The 14,028-nt window shown below is 38.2% G+C and overlaps 1 protein-coding gene across 3 annotated transcripts in view; it reads left to right on the top strand.

Annotated features, from left to right (window-relative positions):
* LOC135200080 (poly(A) RNA polymerase gld-2-like) overlaps nucleotides 1-14,028 on the top strand; it is a 97,426-nt gene that overhangs the window by 30,379 nt on the left and 53,019 nt on the right. For all 3 annotated transcript variants that reach the window (XM_064228380.1, XM_064228378.1, XM_064228379.1), the window contains 2 exons: nucleotides 5,225-6,023; nucleotides 8,456-8,624. In XM_064228380.1, the coding sequence (XP_064084450.1) occupies nucleotides 5,225-6,023; nucleotides 8,456-8,624 (968 nt within the window). The remainder of the gene's footprint in view (nucleotides 1-5,224; nucleotides 6,024-8,455; nucleotides 8,625-14,028) is intronic.

The raw sequence follows: 14,028 nt of genomic DNA on the forward strand, positions 1-14,028 counted from the left end.
TATTAATCCCATTGCTGAATAACCACTGGTTCCATGCAACGTAAAAACACCATACAAACAAACAGTCTACAATATTAAAGTTGGATTTGCTTTGATACTTAAGGCAAAAACTGCTTTGTGTTTTAAATTTATCTTTTAGTTTTAGAAGGTACATGTACATTTATGACTATGTAAGGAGAGATATGAGGGAGTTGGGGTTGAGCAAGGGAAATGGAAGAATGTGTTCAAGAACCATTACAGCTACCCCAAATAGGGACAAGCTTGTAGAGATAGAAGATGATGTACATTTATGTTATCTTGAAATACATACATGTCTGGATATACAAAATGCTAATGTTGCACAATTTTTATGCCTGGATACCAGAATTTCCTATAAAGATATATAATAGTTAAGACAGTGTTCCTCCCTATTCACCATGGGGATGCCTACCAGACACACACATATCAGCAAATAGCTAGAATCCACTAACAATTGAAACCCCTATAGTAAAAACGCTTAAATCTGCTTATTTTGTTCGTTAAAACTCGAGAAAAAGAAAACCATTAAAAATGTTTATACCTTATTTTTAAATAGTTTTATCACAAAAATGTGCATTATATGTTGAAATTGATAAAAAAAACAGGAATTTGTGGATGTTTCTCACAGAAAAGTGTAGTGAATAGGCGAATTTTCCATGAATGATAGGGTTATATGGTCCAGAGAGAAATCCGCGAATCCGGAGTGTGCAAAGAAGGGGCGGTTACTGTAATTGATTATTGGTCGATTATTTTTCATGAAAGTAATCAGTAACCGAGATTACCAAAATTAGTGAGGTGCCCGCCACATACTCCGTCTGCCTGCTGCCTGCTGACTCCCGCCTCTCGCCTCCCACCTGTTGACTCCCACGCCCAGGTTGGAGTTCGATGCACCCAGTGCCAGTTCATGTCCACTTGGCACCAAGTCTCCTAGTGCTAGCCCTCCTACCTTTTTCATTAGCTCATGCACCTGGCTCCATCGCTTCCTTTGTATGCTTTTGCTACCCTTTTATGCGAGTTGTCTTAAATTTAACCTTGTAACAGTGAAGTGTTGTGCAGTGAGGGAGGTGGCAACTTGTCCCTTGATGCTCTTAGACAAAAGTCCCCTGTCTCGCTCCCCCGCACTGGGGAGAAGACATACTGGATGTCCAAGGGAGGGTTGTGGGTTTTGCATACAGGTAGTCGGGAGCCCCCTCAGTCGAGCCTGTTGCTGGTCCCAGGTATCGACAGACAACTACAGTAAGTCCTTGGGTTACGCTGGTCTCGACTTACGATGTTTCGTGGTTACGAACGCGCCCCCATAAAAATATAAAAAATAATATTTTGCGTCGTTCCGTCTTACGCGGTTTAGCGTCGTAAGCAACGTAAACAACGCCAACTAGTTCCAGGCGCACGGCCGGAAGAATACGCTTTGTGGGGGAGAGGACGGCGTCGCTTCGCTACGCTCAGTCCTCGCCCATACGCCATTTTGGTTGTTTACACTGCCTCTCTCTCCCTCGTGTTGTATCGTTTTTGTAACTTTTTGCTCTTTGTTATGGCTCCCAAGCGCAAGGCGGACTCTTCTGATGGTAGTGCATCGAAGAAAAGAAAGGCCATCACCATGGAAATTAAAGTGGACATTATAAAGCGATCCGAGAAGGGAGAAACGCCAACAAACATTGGCCGCTCGCTTGGCCTTAGCCGTTCGACCGTTGCTACCATTATCAAAGATAAAGAGCGCATCGTTGAACATGTGAAAGGATCTGCTCCTATGAAAGCGACAGTGATAACTAAGCAGCGTAGTGGTCTAATAATTGAAATGGAAAGGTTATTGGTGTCTTTGGTTTGGAAGACCAAAATCAACGGCGTATCCCAGTCAGCCTTATGGTGATCAGGAGAAGGCGAAAAGATTGTTTTGAAGCGTTGAAAAAAGAAAAGGGGGAGGGAAGTGAAAGTGAAGAGTTTGTGGCTAGTAGGGGTTGGTTTATGCGATTTAAGGCTCGGGCCAATTACCATAACCTTAAATTGCAAGGTGAAGCTGCTAGTGGGGATGAGAAAGCAGCGAGTGAATTCCTAAAGCGTTGTCTGAGATAATTAAGGAGGGGGGTTATTCTGCTCAGCAAGTGTTTAACGTAGACGAGACAGGTTTTGTTTTGGAAACGTATGCCTAACCGCACTTACATCGCCAAGGAGGAGAAGTCAGCACCCGGTCATAAAGCCAGCAAGGAGAGGCTACTTTACTTCTTGGGGGTAATGCTGCTGGCGACTTCAAACTGAAGCCCTTGTTGGTGTATCAGGCTGAAAATCCAAGGGCACTCAAGGGCATTTGGAAGGGTCAACTACCAGTAATTGGAAGTCCAACAAGAAGGCATGGGTGACACTTGCAGTGTTTGAGGACTGGTTCGTAAACCATTTTGTTCCAAGTGTGGGAGCGGTATTGCGCCTCCAAGGGTATCCCCTTTAAGGTGTTGCTAGTGCTGGACAATGCCCCTGGACACCCTGCCCAGCTGGGGAGAACTTCAACCCTAATGTCAAGGTGGTTTACCTTCCACCTAATACCACGGCCCTTTTACAGCCTATGGACCAAGGAGTGATTGCTTCATTCAAGGCCTACTACCTACGAAGGACAATTGCTATGGCTTTACAGGCAACTGAAACCAAGAAGGACTTGACTCTGAAGGACTTTTGGAAATCCTACAACATCCTTGATGCTGTAAAGAACATTGCTAATTCCTGGGAGGAGGTTAAGCAAAACAAACATGAATGGTGTCTGGAAGAAAATTTGTCCTCAATTTGTGAATGATTTCCATGGGTTTGAGGACACAGTTCAGCTAGTTGTCAAGAACGTTGTTGCCCTGAGTAAGGAAATCAATTTGGAGATGGAGGTTGATGATGTTACAGAGCTGCTGGAGTCTCATGGCGAGGAGTTATCTGCTGAGGACCTGATACAACTGGAGAAGCAGATAATAGAGGAAGAAGAAGAAGCACCCACCCCAGAGCCTAAGGCTTTCACAAGGCAGGACTTGATAAGAGGTTTTGCAGAGTTGCAGCAAGCGTTGTCAACTTTTGAGGCTCAGGATCCCAACTTGGACAGGTTCACTAGGGTTTCCAGAGGCGTCATGGATTTGATGCAGTGTTACAAGGAGATCTTGGATGAAAAGAGGTCGCTCTCTGTTCAGACTAACCTGGAGCAGTATTTTAAGAAGGTAGAGAGGCCTGCAGGAGATCCTGTACCCTCTACCTCAGCTGCCTCTGCTAATCCAGCACCTTCTGAATGTTCTGCTAACCCAGACTCACCTGCCCCAGTATCTCCAGCACCTTCTGTAGGTTCTGCCTCACCTAAAGACTCACCTGCCCCAACATCTCCACTAGTATGTTCTGCCTCACCTAAAGACTCACCTGCCCCAACATCTCCACTAGTATGTTCTGCCTCACCTCAAGAATCACCTGCCTCAGCATCTCCAGTACTAGTATGTTCTGCCTCACCTCAAGAATCATCTGCCTCAGCATCTCCAGCAACTTCTGGAGGTTCTTTTTCTCTTCACTAACCTCCCCCAGTCTCTCCAGCACCGCAGCTTCCTCTCCAGTGTGCAAGCCAATCAAACTAATAAAGGTAAGGAATTGTTCTCTCGTTGTTATTGATAGGTATTTACATTAAATCATGTGGTATTTTTCAATGTTCCGACTTACGCTGAAAATCGTGTTACGATGCATCGTAAGAACGGATCTACGTCGTAACTCGAGGACCCCCTGTACTGGAAAGTCATCCTACTGCATGTGGGGTGGAGGGGGTAACTATCTGGCCCCTCGGGTCTCCTAGACTTAGTGTCACTGTCCTGCTCCTCCGCACCAGGGAGAAGATACTGGCACTCGAAGGGAGTCCAAGGAGGATGCCCCCTCTGTTGAACCTGTATCCCATTTCCAGGTGTCGGTAGACAGCCTCTGAAAATGTGTCTTGATAGATCTGGAGTGAGGAGGTGGCAATCTGGCCCCTCTGATCTCCCAGACCTGAAGTCACTGTCCTGCTCCTCCACATTGGGGAAAAGGCATAGTGGCAGTTGAAGCAAGTCCAAGGGGTTGCCCCAATAGTTTCCCCCACAGTCGAACCTGTAGCCTATTCCCAGGTGTCAGCAGACAGCCACTGGAAAGGCGTTTTGATGGATGTGGAGTGAGGAGGTGGCTATCTGGCCCCTCTGATCTCCCAGACCTAAAGTCACTGTCCTGCTCCTCCACATTGGGGAGAAGGCATTCTGGCAGTTGAAGCAAGTCCAAGGGGTTGCCCCCGATAGTTGCCCCGTCTGTCGAACGTGTAGTCTATTCCCAGGTGTCGAAAGACATCCACTGAAAAGGTGTCTTGATGGAGATGCCGTGCTAGACAGTTGCTGGAAAGGTGTCTTGTTAGAGGTGTAGTGTTATTCATCCACTAAATAGGCATCTTGTTTAGCAATGTAATTACTGGGCAAGTCACTTATACAAAAATGACATTTTTATAATAAAATAGTTTTGTATATACTTGCCCAGTAAAAACATGATCAGAGCCCTCCCTCCTCCCCTCAGATGGATGTTACGCATAAAATTGAATAAAGTGATTAGCTAAGTCATTCCTAATATTGGCGTTTGGGGCCAGCACTGTATACTTACACTGACCAATCAGAGTGCTACCCACAAAATCTGAATTTTAGGCTGCTGCACATGGAAAACTATAGCCATGTAATTACTGGGTTATATACAAAACTTTATTTTATTATAAAAATATCATTATTTTTTTCTTGGTGGTCATCAATTTTTCTAGTAAGAAACTCTTATCTAGATTCGAATGTCTACCTGGTGGAGGCCAAATAACCTCACACCAGCATAAACATTAATGTTGTCATAGTGTCCTTTGTTTAGAGAAAAGACTTTATCAAAGCAGCTTGTATTTATGTGCAAAGATCACTGGAATTGGCAATCTAATGCCCTTTCCTAGCTTATCCAAAGAAAACTAATATCATATATGGAAGGAAGGAAGGAAGAAAGGTAAGGTTTAGTTATGAAGACAACAGTGGACTGACTTGCGCATTGGAAGTCATCGTGTTTTATTCCATATATAAAATATTGAAGAAAATTTAAGTGTGTAACCTTAGTAATTGCATGGCTACTTACATTTTACAGCATTGATGTGTTTTCATTGTTAGTGGTAGTGTATGTTGGATATGGAAAACATGTTTTCACCATGCTCCCTTTGTTGCAGACGGCATCTTGATGTTCCTGTAAAAAGCAGTAATGCGAATAGCAGTAGCACCAATGGGACCCGGGAGTCACGAAGTGAATCTCCTAGTGCCTGTAGCGTCAGTTCTCAGGGATCTTACCGAAACCCACGTCAGAAGCGGCGGTACAATAGCCACCATGTCGAAGGTTACGGTAACCGTTGCCACAGTAATGGTCACTATCACCATAATCATCATCAGCAACACCACCACAGCCAGCAGCAGCAGTACCCAAATCATTACCCTTATAACCAGCAAGGGGGTGGTTATGGTGGTGGTTGTGGTCGTGGAAACAACCAGTATTACCACTACTTGGACCATGTCCCTCGAGATTGCACGAACTACCATGGCCGGCGATATGATAGGGGATACATGTACAATTGTTACCAAGGCCACTACAACTATTACGGAAGGGATGTGAACCAATACAATAGTGGGGATGGTTACAGGTATAATCATGGGAGGGGGGGATACAATAACAGATATCATAACAATCAAAGGAACTACTATAATGAGAATTTCCCGCCTTTGGACGGTGGTAATGTAAGGGACCAAAGTAAATCTATACTCAGTGACCGAGCTGGAACATTCAGTAATGATTGTGTCAGTGATAACAAGCACTGGAAATGTGAAGTTACAACCACTCCCAAAGAACTGTTAACTGGATCAGAGTGGGATGGTCTTTCTCAACAAGTGTGGGACACATTTTGCAAGCATCAACAGACAGACAAAACATTTTTCAAGAAGTTGAAATTGAAGGAAAAGATTTTTAAAGTGATACGGGTGAGTAGGTTTTAGCTTTTTCAGTATATTTTGAAGTGCTTGAAATTGTTGAAGCTTTGAAAGTTAACAAGCTATGTTTTTGGGAGTATGCTTACTACTGTATTTCTTTAGCTTACCCTCTAAAAGACTTCCTGTTATACAGTACTTTGAATTTTCAAAGGTGACCATGTTCAGAAATTATAAGTAAATATAGCATGCTTCCGTTACTAATGACCAAAGAATTTAACTTACTGTGACTTCACTGTGGTCTTTGATAGCAATATTATTATTCACTTCTCTTAAACAGTAAGGCTATATTAATAAAAAGAGCTATGGTAGGTAATTTACTGTATTTTCTCATGAACATACACCTTGGTCAGCGGAGCTTTTTCTAACTTTTGGAATTGTAATGGTAACTACTCTTTGTACAGGAAAAGAAGGAATAACTAATACAGGTACACAATCCTTTATCTGAAATCCAGTGGTATGAAAAATCCCACACAGTGTGTCATAGTGATTAAATGTGCAACTGCCAACAGATGACAACATACATTGTGACAATAAAGAACAACCCTCTCCAGGATCAATACATGTATTTTATAGTCTCACATCATTAATATTCACACCTTGAATTACAATTCAACTAGTGAATTTTATCAGTAATTAAGACCATGAAATGGGAATTTTAACAATAAGTAAGACCATAAAATACATTTCATCATGTCAATCTTGGAGAGGGTTGTTCTTTATTGTCACTATGTATGTTGTCATCAGTTTGCAGTCGCACATGTGATCACTCTGACACACTGTGTGGGATTTTACATACTACTATATTATTAAAGTTAAAATTGTTTTTAAATTCTTGTTATCAAGAAGATATAATCACATAAAGCAAGTTATTGAGTAATTTTTGCCATCAGCAGTCAAATACTAATCTCAATCATGGTAACATTCAAATTTAGTGCCGTCACGACACGTCAATAAATCAAACAGAAGTAGAGAGCAGTCATTAACAGATCTCCATGGCACCAGGCAGCCAATCAGATTTTAGCTGTATTCTATCTGAGAAAGAAAGTTTTGCTCAAATGAAGTTGACGATGACGTGTGTGTGTGTGTTTGTTTTCAATACATTGTGTAATTTTTAATAGTGTATGTATTTTACAGATTACATGAAGAATAAACAAATTCCTTCTCATTACTTTGAGTGCAAAGTTGTTGGTTCAGAGATTTCTTCTGCAAAAAAAAAAAAAAAATCCCTTTCCTCTCCAGAGATGTTTACTAACGCTGCATTGACATACTTTCAAAATGAATTAATCTCCCTAGGAATATTATTACCTGTATTGAACATTTTTTAAAACAATGTGAACACACACACACACACACACACACACACACACACACACACACACACACACACACACACACACACACACACTATGCTAATACCTGTTGGCTAAAGAGACCCAAATTAGCAGTTTGTTTTCCACCTATAGTACATTTATATGAATTCTATAATCTCTAAACTGATAGATTTAAGTCATTGTAAGAAAGGGACTGTATACTGTGAAAATACAAAGTTATCAGAAACTGAAAAACAGTGCATGTACTTACATAAAAGATTTATTTTTATTTTTAGATTAAGATGATACTTGAAAATTTAGTACCATAAAAATAGTCCAGATTTTGATATATAAGATTTCTTTTTATTGTTAGAATAAGATAGTACTTGTAAATATAGGACCATATAAATTAGAAAACAAAGCTAAAACAATATGAATATAAGCTCTTAAAGCAGCTCAAATCTCTTGCGCGCACAATTTCTTTTTCTTAATAATCTTCATTTCTAGTTCCAAAGTTGTCCTTTTTTTCCCCTTGTCATTGTTTTGTGAAATTGAATATGTATAAAAAAACTAATGAGCAATTGGCAGGGAGATGTAGTGTCCAAGACCCGGAAAATAGTGCTCTGAAAGATTGAGATGGTCTAGATTTAAAATGAGAAGTGGTGAGGTATGATAAATCAGAGAAGCAATAGGAATGGAAGTAGCAGGACAGACTGTATGAATGCCCATGAGATCATGGAGAAAAGGAATACTTGAATATTTAGGATTGATTGGAGGCCAGCTGAAAGAGTATATTTAAGGGGAGAGAGTGGAGAGAACTCGTTTCATATCTTAACCTCATTAAGGGAAAAGCTGAAGTTTACACGCTTATGAAATGGTAATTATTATTTCAAATCCTTAAACTGAATTATTATACAGTATGAAATTTATACATGGGTTGACTGTATAACAAAAATAAGTAGATGTATTAAATACCAAGATGCTTATATTGCACTGAAGATCACAGTATGCAGTAGGCATTTCAGATCTTGTGTGACAATTGAAACATATTGAAGTGTATTGAAATTGTGCTTGAATTTTAAATATAAAATCTTAATCTGCTGTTGCCTGCAGAATGTGCTGCCCAATTGTCGGTTGTATGTTGTTGGGTCTTCGTTAAGTGGATTTGGTGCCGATTGGAGCGATGTAGATATGTGTCTGATGGTTACAGCGGGAGACCTCGATCAGCGCAACGAAGCTACAGTCGTGCTTAGTTTGCTTCAGCGTGAATTAAATAATTGTGGTAAGTATTTTTATAAAAGTAACTTACCAAGTAATTACTTAGCTAATGATTAGCTTTGCATGGCATCCTAAATTTAAAAATTTGCGCTCAAGTGACTGTTGCAATGTGGGGACTCGCATTCAACTCGGTTGCTTTACCTGCATCAGTTTTTCTCTTCTGTTAGCTCAGAATATTAGTATGTCTGACTTCAGTGCTTCCAGTCTTTGCTATGCACTATTCTCTTCCCTCCAAGAAGATACTTGTGGGTTACATTCTAGTCCAGCACCCTTTGTCATGCACCAAAGGACAAAAACCTTACAGACATGAAGGTGCAAACAAGAAATGGCAAAACGGTCAGATAATTACTAGGCAGAGGGGGTATGTATGCTTCCAGTCACGAAGAACAGCAAAACAGTATGAACGAATGTGAGACTACTTGGAAAACATGCAAACTCTAGGATAGCCTTGATCACAGTGAAAGGCAGGTCAACTCAGATCACACCTGAGAGTGAAAGGCAGGTCAACTCAGATCACACCATGTGACTCAGGTATACTGTTAGGATTTTATTTTTCAGAGATGATTCAATAACAGCCGAAGATAGGTAAGCAGGGATTACTCCGTATATGAAAGCATGGGTTCGTGTGTTAGGAAAAATAACATTCTTTTTATTTTGGTATTTTTCTTGTTTGCTGGCCTTGCAATGAGCAGTTGCAAATTTTGAGTAAATACAACTATATATTCCATAGAACAAAAATATTTCTCCAAGAATAATGCTTCCTACATCTGTTAACTTTGGTGCTAATGTTTTCCAGGTGATTTTTGCATACTTTTATCAGCTTTTATATTGTCTTCACATCAGTTATATATACAGGTAGTGTTCAAGTTACAATAATTTGTTGTACGGTAATCTGATTTTACAATGGGGTTAGCAATCAATATTGATACGATAATATTTTGAAAATATTTTTAAATTTTGCTTGCAACAGGTGCAAGGCAGCAGCTTACAATCAGGGAGCAAGAGAGACCAAGTTAAAATAGCCTAACTTTATCCCATCTGGTTAAATAAATTAAAAATCAGTAAAAGAGAATGATGAAGTATTGTTTTAACATTATACTAGTTGCATAAATGTGTACAGCCATGAACAACCGAACAAGAAACAACTTTTTTGCTAAGTACAGCCAACTTGGCTAACAACAACATCCATTTGGCTTGTATTTCAACCATTGTACAATAGTAAACAGTTACCATAGTTATGTTATAAATGATGTTATGTAGAATAGGACTGATATATTTTTATGTAATAACTTTATTTGCTATAGATCAAAGATCAGCTAGCAAGTATATACTGTTAAATTTTAACCAAGTTGTAGCTGAAACTGAGAAAACTGTTCAAGCTGCTAATGACTAGTATTATTGTGCACCGGCAACAAGGATAAAACTCCCGTAAACTTATGCTGTCAAACACAACCTTAGAAAAAATGGAAAGAAAATCATTTTACTGGCCTTGAAAGAACACATTTTACTGTTGTGTTCACACCAATAAAAGATAGTTGTTCATATACGAAACAAACCTTCGGTCTTAACATTAGGATATACTTAGCGCCAGCTGGAAACCAGTAAAGTTTAAAATAATTGTGTACGCAAGGGACTATTGGCATCTGTGCACACAATTATTTTAAACTTTACCTGTTTCCAGCTGGGACTAAGTATTTATCCTCATGTTAAGACCTCAGGTTTGTTAGTTATGAAAATTACAAATTGGTTAAAAATTTGTGTTGTAATGTAAAGCTCATATTACGATGAAATCAAGTGAAAATAGCGAACAGAATTATGTAGTTTGTTTACATAATAAACATGCCCCCAACGCAATCTGTTAACGAAAAAATACTTTAGTTCATAAGGCGTATCCAAGTCATATTTCGACTTAAAAGCACATCTTATAACAAAAAATTGCCTTTTCTCATAAGTAAAGTATTTCGCTAGATATTCTTTTATGCTTACCTTACCTCGCCTTACAGACCTTACATCTTGTTCGGGTTGCCCCAGGTCCCTCAGTGTGAGGCACCTCTAATGTCTACCAGAGAGTTGAAATTTTGGCACTTATCGTTATTTATATGAAAATATTTCAAAACTGATAAAAGCTACAATCATGAGTATTTTTTTGTTGTATTCTACATGAAATTGCGCAAATTTTCATATATATTACTCCATGTAACGGCTAACTTAAAATGGTGCAAAAATTATATCAAAGTGACGAAATAATTTCTGAGATGTGTTACTGATAAATTTTAGTGCGATAAGAAAGAAATTCGCGCTTGCGCGCCTACATAACGATTGTAAACAAAACAACACCTTGATCTGTGAACTCCCAGCATCTGCCAAGGCGTGTGATTCAAAAGTTTTCGGCTGGTAGGCCTATAAGCGCGAATTTTAAAAAAAACTTTTCTTTGTCGACGTAAAATACATCCAATCGGCACCCGACAGACAATTTATCTCGACGTAAAATACGTCCAATAGGCGTTTAAGGGTTAATAGTGCCCAAACCTGTACCAGGAAAACTAAGGAAAGCACACAGGGCATTAATCCACTATGCACCAGCATCGACAATGCAGTGTCTTTCAATGCGTTGCCAGCTCATCTGAGGAATATATCAGGAGTGAGCGTAGGTGTGTTTAAGAATAAGCTCGACAAATATCTAAGCTGCATCCCAGACCATCAAAGATTGGAAGATGCAAAATATACCATATTACATGTAATATACCATATTACATGGAGTAATATATATGAAAATTTGCGCAATTTCATGTAGAATACAACAAAAAAATACTCATGATTGTAGCTTTTATCAGTTTTGAAATATTTTCATATAAATAACGATAAGTGCCAAAATTTCAACCTTCGGTCAACTTTGACTCTACCGAAATGGTTGAAAAACGCAATTGTAAGCTAAAACTCTTATATATTAGTAATATTCAATCATTTACCTCCATTTTGCAACAAATTGGAAGTCTCTAGCACAGTATTTTGATTTATGGTGAATTTATGAAAAAAAACTTTTTCCTTACGTCCGCGCAGTAACTCTTCTGAAAAAATCATACGTGCGATTGTCGCAATGTTTGCACCATTTTAAATTAGCCGTTACATTAAGTTTATATATGGAAATGGGCGCAATTTCATGCACAATACAACTAAAAACAACCCATGGTTGTAGCTTTTATCAGTTTTGAAATATTTTTATATCAATAACGATAAGTGCCAAAATTTCAACCTTCGGTCAACTTTGACTCGACCGAAATGGTAGAAAAACTCAATTGTAATGTAAAACCCTTATATTCTAGTAATATTCAATCATTTACCTTCATTTTACAATGAATTGGAAGTCTCTATAGCACAATATTTTAATTTATGGTGAATTTATGAAAAAAAAAACATTTTCCTTATGTTCGCGCGGTAACTCTTCCGAAAAAATTATATGTGCGATTGTCGTAATGTTTGCACCATTTTAAATTATCATGATAAATAGAAAAAAAACCACGTTCGGTCAACTTTGAATCTACCGAAATGGTCGAAAAACGTAGTTGTAAGCTAAAACTCTTACAGTCTAGTAATATTCAGTCATTTATCTTCATTTTGAAACAAATTTTGAAGTCTTAGCACAATATTTAGTTTCATACAATGAACTTACCTGTCAGATATATACATAGCTAAGACTCCGTCGTCCCAGCTATGTATATATCTGCCAGGTAAGTATGTATGAAACTTTATTGTATTATAACAATATCATATTTATGATGAATTTAAAAAAAAAAAAACTTTAATTCCCTCCGCACACGGATTCTCCGCCGCAAATCTCTGAAATGCTTCGTCACATTCTCGGAATATTTGCTCCATTTCATATTAGACGTTTCATAAGTTTTATGTATGGAAATGTGTGCAATTTTATGGAGAATACAACAAAAAATAATTGAAGGTTGTAGCTTTTCACATTTTTGAAATATTTGCATATAAAAAGAATATATAAAAAAACTCTACATTCGGTCAACTTTAACTCGTCCGAAATGGTCGAAAACTGCAATTGTAAGCTAAAAATCTTACAGTATAGTAATATTCAGTAATTTATCTTCATTTTGAAACAAATTGGAAGTCTCTAGAACAATATTTAGATTTATGGTGAATTTTTGAAAAAAACATTTTTTTACGTCCGTGTGTTACGAATTCATGCATCATTTTGTGATAATATTTTCTCTGTGTTGCTTTGATTGTTTTACAATGTGTTATATACCAAAATGATTGCAATTTAGTGTACAATACAATGAAAAAAATTAACTCTTTAGCTTTAACCGTTTTGCTCACAGCGCGATTTGAATACAATTTTAGCTCCATGATGTTTTCGGCAATTCCTTCTATCTGTTTCCATGCCTGAATTATCATGTAGCGTTCTCTGCTTTCTAGACTGTATAATTTTAAAAATTGTTATCTCTCCCAGTAGTCAAGATCCTTAACTTCTATTCTAGCTGTAAAGGACCTTTTTACACTCTCTATTTGTCCAATATCCTTTTGATAGTGTGGGTACCATATCATATTGTAATATTCAAGTGGAATACAAACATGAGTTTTATAAAGCATAATCATGTGTTCAGCTTTTCTTGTTTTGAAGTGTCGTAACAACATTCCCATTTTTGCTTTGCATTTTGCCAATAGAATTGCTATTTGGTTATTGCATAACATGTTCCTATTCAACATCACACCAAGGTTTTTAACTGCTTCCTTATTTGTGATTGTCTCGTTATTAGGTCCCCTATATGCATATAGCTTTCCTTCTCTATCTCCATAATTTATTGATTGAAATTTATCAGAGTTAAATACCATCCTACCGCTATTAGTTCACATTCTGAGTTACTATATTTCTCATATATTTTTCATTGTTTTATGTCTTTCCCATATATTGTAGTTCCCCCTTGATTCCTATTTTTTCTATCTGATCTATAAGTTTGGAACCCTTTTATTTGATCATCATTACCAGCCTCTTGGGAATACCAGGTTTCACTTATATTTATTATATCTACAGGCGGCCCGCGGTTAACGGTGCAATCACTCAACGGCGAATCGGTTTTACGGCGGTCGTCAAAAATATTCATTAAAAAAATAAGGCAATTTAAAGGTATCTTTATGGCACAATTTTCAGTTAACTGCGCCGCTAGCGCCGTTGTCTAACGAGTTCATACATTTGTAGAAATGCCGTTCAGACCATAAAGGTTATGCAAATTATATTAACAAACTTTATGGAGAGTTATTACGTAGGTATTAGGGTAAAATATAAGCCTCTAGACCGCGTTCTATGCCGAAAATATCGAGTTACATAAGTGCAAATTTAGCTATGGATGTGTCGATTTATAAATGTTCATGCTTTTGTTTAAAATGTG

Source organism: Macrobrachium nipponense, chromosome 26 (assembly GCF_015104395.2).
Source record: "Macrobrachium nipponense isolate FS-2020 chromosome 26, ASM1510439v2, whole genome shotgun sequence".
Taxonomy (NCBI): domain Eukaryota; kingdom Metazoa; phylum Arthropoda; class Malacostraca; order Decapoda; family Palaemonidae; genus Macrobrachium; species Macrobrachium nipponense.